General features: G+C 48.8%; 1 protein-coding gene across 1 annotated transcript in view; it reads left to right on the top strand.

Moving 5' to 3' along the window:
- Positions 1–2,907, top strand: part of Osbpl1a (oxysterol binding protein like 1A) — a 196,079-nt gene that overhangs the window by 14,356 nt on the left and 178,816 nt on the right. Inside the window, exon 3 of the mRNA XM_005355774.3 lies at positions 2,706–2,791. Within this exon, the coding sequence (XP_005355831.1) occupies positions 2,706–2,791 (86 nt within the window). The remainder of the gene's footprint in view (positions 1–2,705; positions 2,792–2,907) is intronic.

The raw sequence follows: 2,907 nt of genomic DNA, 5'->3' as shown, positions 1-2,907 counted from the left end.
TGGTGAGGAGCAGGCACTGTGGGCGGTGTGTGTGTGTGTGTTAAGGATTGGTGAGGAGCAGGCACTGTGGGTGGGGTGTGTGTGTGTGTGTTAAGGACTGGTGAGGAGCAGGCACTGTGGGCGGGGGTTAAGGACTGGTTAGGAGCAGGCACTGTCAGCTGGGCTGTGATGCTGGAAAGGTCTAGAGTTCTGTGAAAGCTTATGATTTTGCTTTGATGAGGAAAGGTTGAGGTCATTGCTCGGGGCCGTGGTAGGTGTTAGCAGTTACGGATTCAAAGATGTTGGAGGATAGGAGAGACTCCTTAGCCAGGTGTTATAAGAAGGATACCAAGCCAAAGGGTGGGGCTTGACTGTGGTGCCAAAACTCCTCAGGGTGCTTTTTACTTTTCCTTCACCATTGCCTGTAAACCTGGCTCTACTTACAGACAACCTGAATGAGGGTATATGCCAGGCCACATTCTAGGCAACTGTGGCAGAGGTAAGGATGATACTACATCAGGGCACAGTGTACAGGCCAGAGTTGGTGATGGGGAGACTGGGGGCCAGGTGTCGGCTCTGACAGTGAATTCTTGGCAGTGAGTGGAGATGCATTTCGCAGGAAGTGATGGGAGCAGGCCGTGGATGGGGGGCTGTAGAGCATGTGCAACAGGTTCTGTCTTCAGCCCTACATGAGCAGAGCATGGTAGTGCATACTGGTAATCTCAGCATGTGGGAGATGGAAGCAGGGGATCAGAAGCTAAAGGTCAGCTTTGAGGCCAGCCTGTGATACATGAGCTCTAGTTTCAAAGGTGGGGATGGTGGTGGGTACCAAGGGGATAAAGTTGCTGGCTGCCAAGCCTGATAATCCAAGTCACTAGAACCAATATGGGAGGAGACAAGAGAATTGACTCCTGTAAGTAGTTGTCCTGTTTTCTACATGTGTGCCATGCATCTGTGTCTACACACACACACATACACACACACACACACACACACACAGAGAGAGAGAGAGAGAGAGAGAGAGAGAGAGAGAGAGAGAGAAAACAGACCAGGGATCTTGGATGGCTGGGGTGTCCTCTAGGATGGTGCCAGATTGTACAATATAAAGTGTAATGGTCTGTCCTGTCCCTTTAAGAAACAAGCTCCACCCACTCCCTCCCCTGTCCACTGAGGCAGACAGATCTTCCTTCCTGCTTGCAGCCTGTGTCTTTTCTTCTCTCTCTCTCACTCCCCCCGCCCCCGTGCTCTTCTCCCCTTCTCCCCTTTCTCCTCCATAACCCACTAAATAAATATCCAACTTCACTCTTTGTGGCGTGCCTATCTGTCTCTGTCTCTCACCCACCACTAGGCTTCCTGCTTGGAACCCAGTTGCCTTCATGGCCTGCCGCCACTTTGGGGACCTGTGGCGTGGTCTCATGGCCTGCTGTCCGCTGCAGCCACTTGGGGATCTGCAGCATTTTTACTTAAACCATTGCATAATGATGGTTGGCAGCATTGTGATTTGCTGGGAGGCTTGGCAGGCAGCAGCAGGGGAAGCAGCGGAGTTATAGCTTAAAGAAGGCCTTGTTACATGACTGGAAAATTTCTTGGCCAGCAACCGACTTTTGATGTAGGGGTTCAACATATGACTTATAGTTGTGAGGTACTATGGATGCTTCTGAATGAGGAGTCTCCACCCAAGGAAGGCTGGTCATTATGGGAAAAGCTAGGTTTTACTGAAGAACAGAAGGCAAAAGAAATGCTTGGGAAAGTAGCTTGAGGTGTTCCATAGGACACTTAGGAGAAGAAGAGATGCAACAGTTGGTAAATGGGGGCATGCACAGGCTCTTGGGCAGCTGAGTCTTACAAATCACAAAGGTAGACGGGAGACTCATTAGCCTGCTGTAGACACCGGCGTTGTGGCTGTAGATTGTTTGGCTTCAGAGCTGGAAACCCAGGAGCTGCAGTGCATGGCAACTGTAGGCTCTGGAGCTCTGCTAGATCCTCTAGCTGTTGGGTTTTGGGGGTTTGTCATTTTTGCAGCCTGAGCTAGAGTTCTAGTAAGCTTTGGGAGCCCATTAGAACGTCCTTTATCTTGTTTGCTTAGTTGAATTAGACGGCTTTAATTTCTGCCACTGTGTGAACCCCTCCCTTCAGATTGCTGTTTTGGATCTGATAGTTCACTGCTTTTAACACTGGTTTTGGTTTTCTAGCTGTACTCTTCAGTCCTCGGTAACCCAGTCTTCTCATTAACTGAGATTCTATCTGAAGTCAGAGGCTCTCCTGTAAGTCATTGTCTGGGGTGAGCAGTCCGGCAGCTGCCACAGGGATACACTCTAACAGTTGCCGTCTGAAGGGCTCTGCAGCACCTGCAGCTCTTCAGCCCACCCTCCCTAGTGCAGCAAGGTTTAAAGGAGTTAACATTAAATGCCGTGCCAAGAGGACTAGGTGTTGACAATGGATCTAGCCTAGACTCTTAGAGCCAGCAGGCTGATGGAGATCAGGTAGTTGGAATACAGCCTTGCATGACTGATCCCTGAAGGATGGATGTGATGAACCGACAGGGGATATCCATCTAGTCCTGTGATAATGAGTCAATTGAACATTTGCGGTTCTTACTGTGTTTTGCCTCTCATCAGTAATATGAGGCCTAGAGGCCAAGGTACCTCATTTCTTAGAAAGAAACCCAATTTATTGAAAATTGCCAAAATAGTATTTAAAGATACCTTTTTCTCTCCCATTTTTAGGAAGAAGTAAGTCTAATTTGGGCTGGACACCTCTTCATCTGGCATGCTATTTTGGACATAAACAAGTGGTCCAGGATCTGTTGAAGGTCTATTTATAGCTTTTTAATGCCTGTAATACTGTGGGGTCATATGATGAGAAGTCTTGGGAAACACTGAGCGCAGTAGCATGCTGAAGCAGCAGCACATCCTCAGATGTCGTCTC

This window comes from Microtus ochrogaster, chromosome 18, assembly GCF_000317375.1.
Source record: "Microtus ochrogaster isolate Prairie Vole_2 chromosome 18, MicOch1.0, whole genome shotgun sequence".
NCBI lineage: Eukaryota > Metazoa > Chordata > Mammalia > Rodentia > Cricetidae > Microtus > Microtus ochrogaster.
Note: the sequence above shows the minus strand (reverse complement) of the source record. Positions and strands in the feature narration are given on the sequence as shown.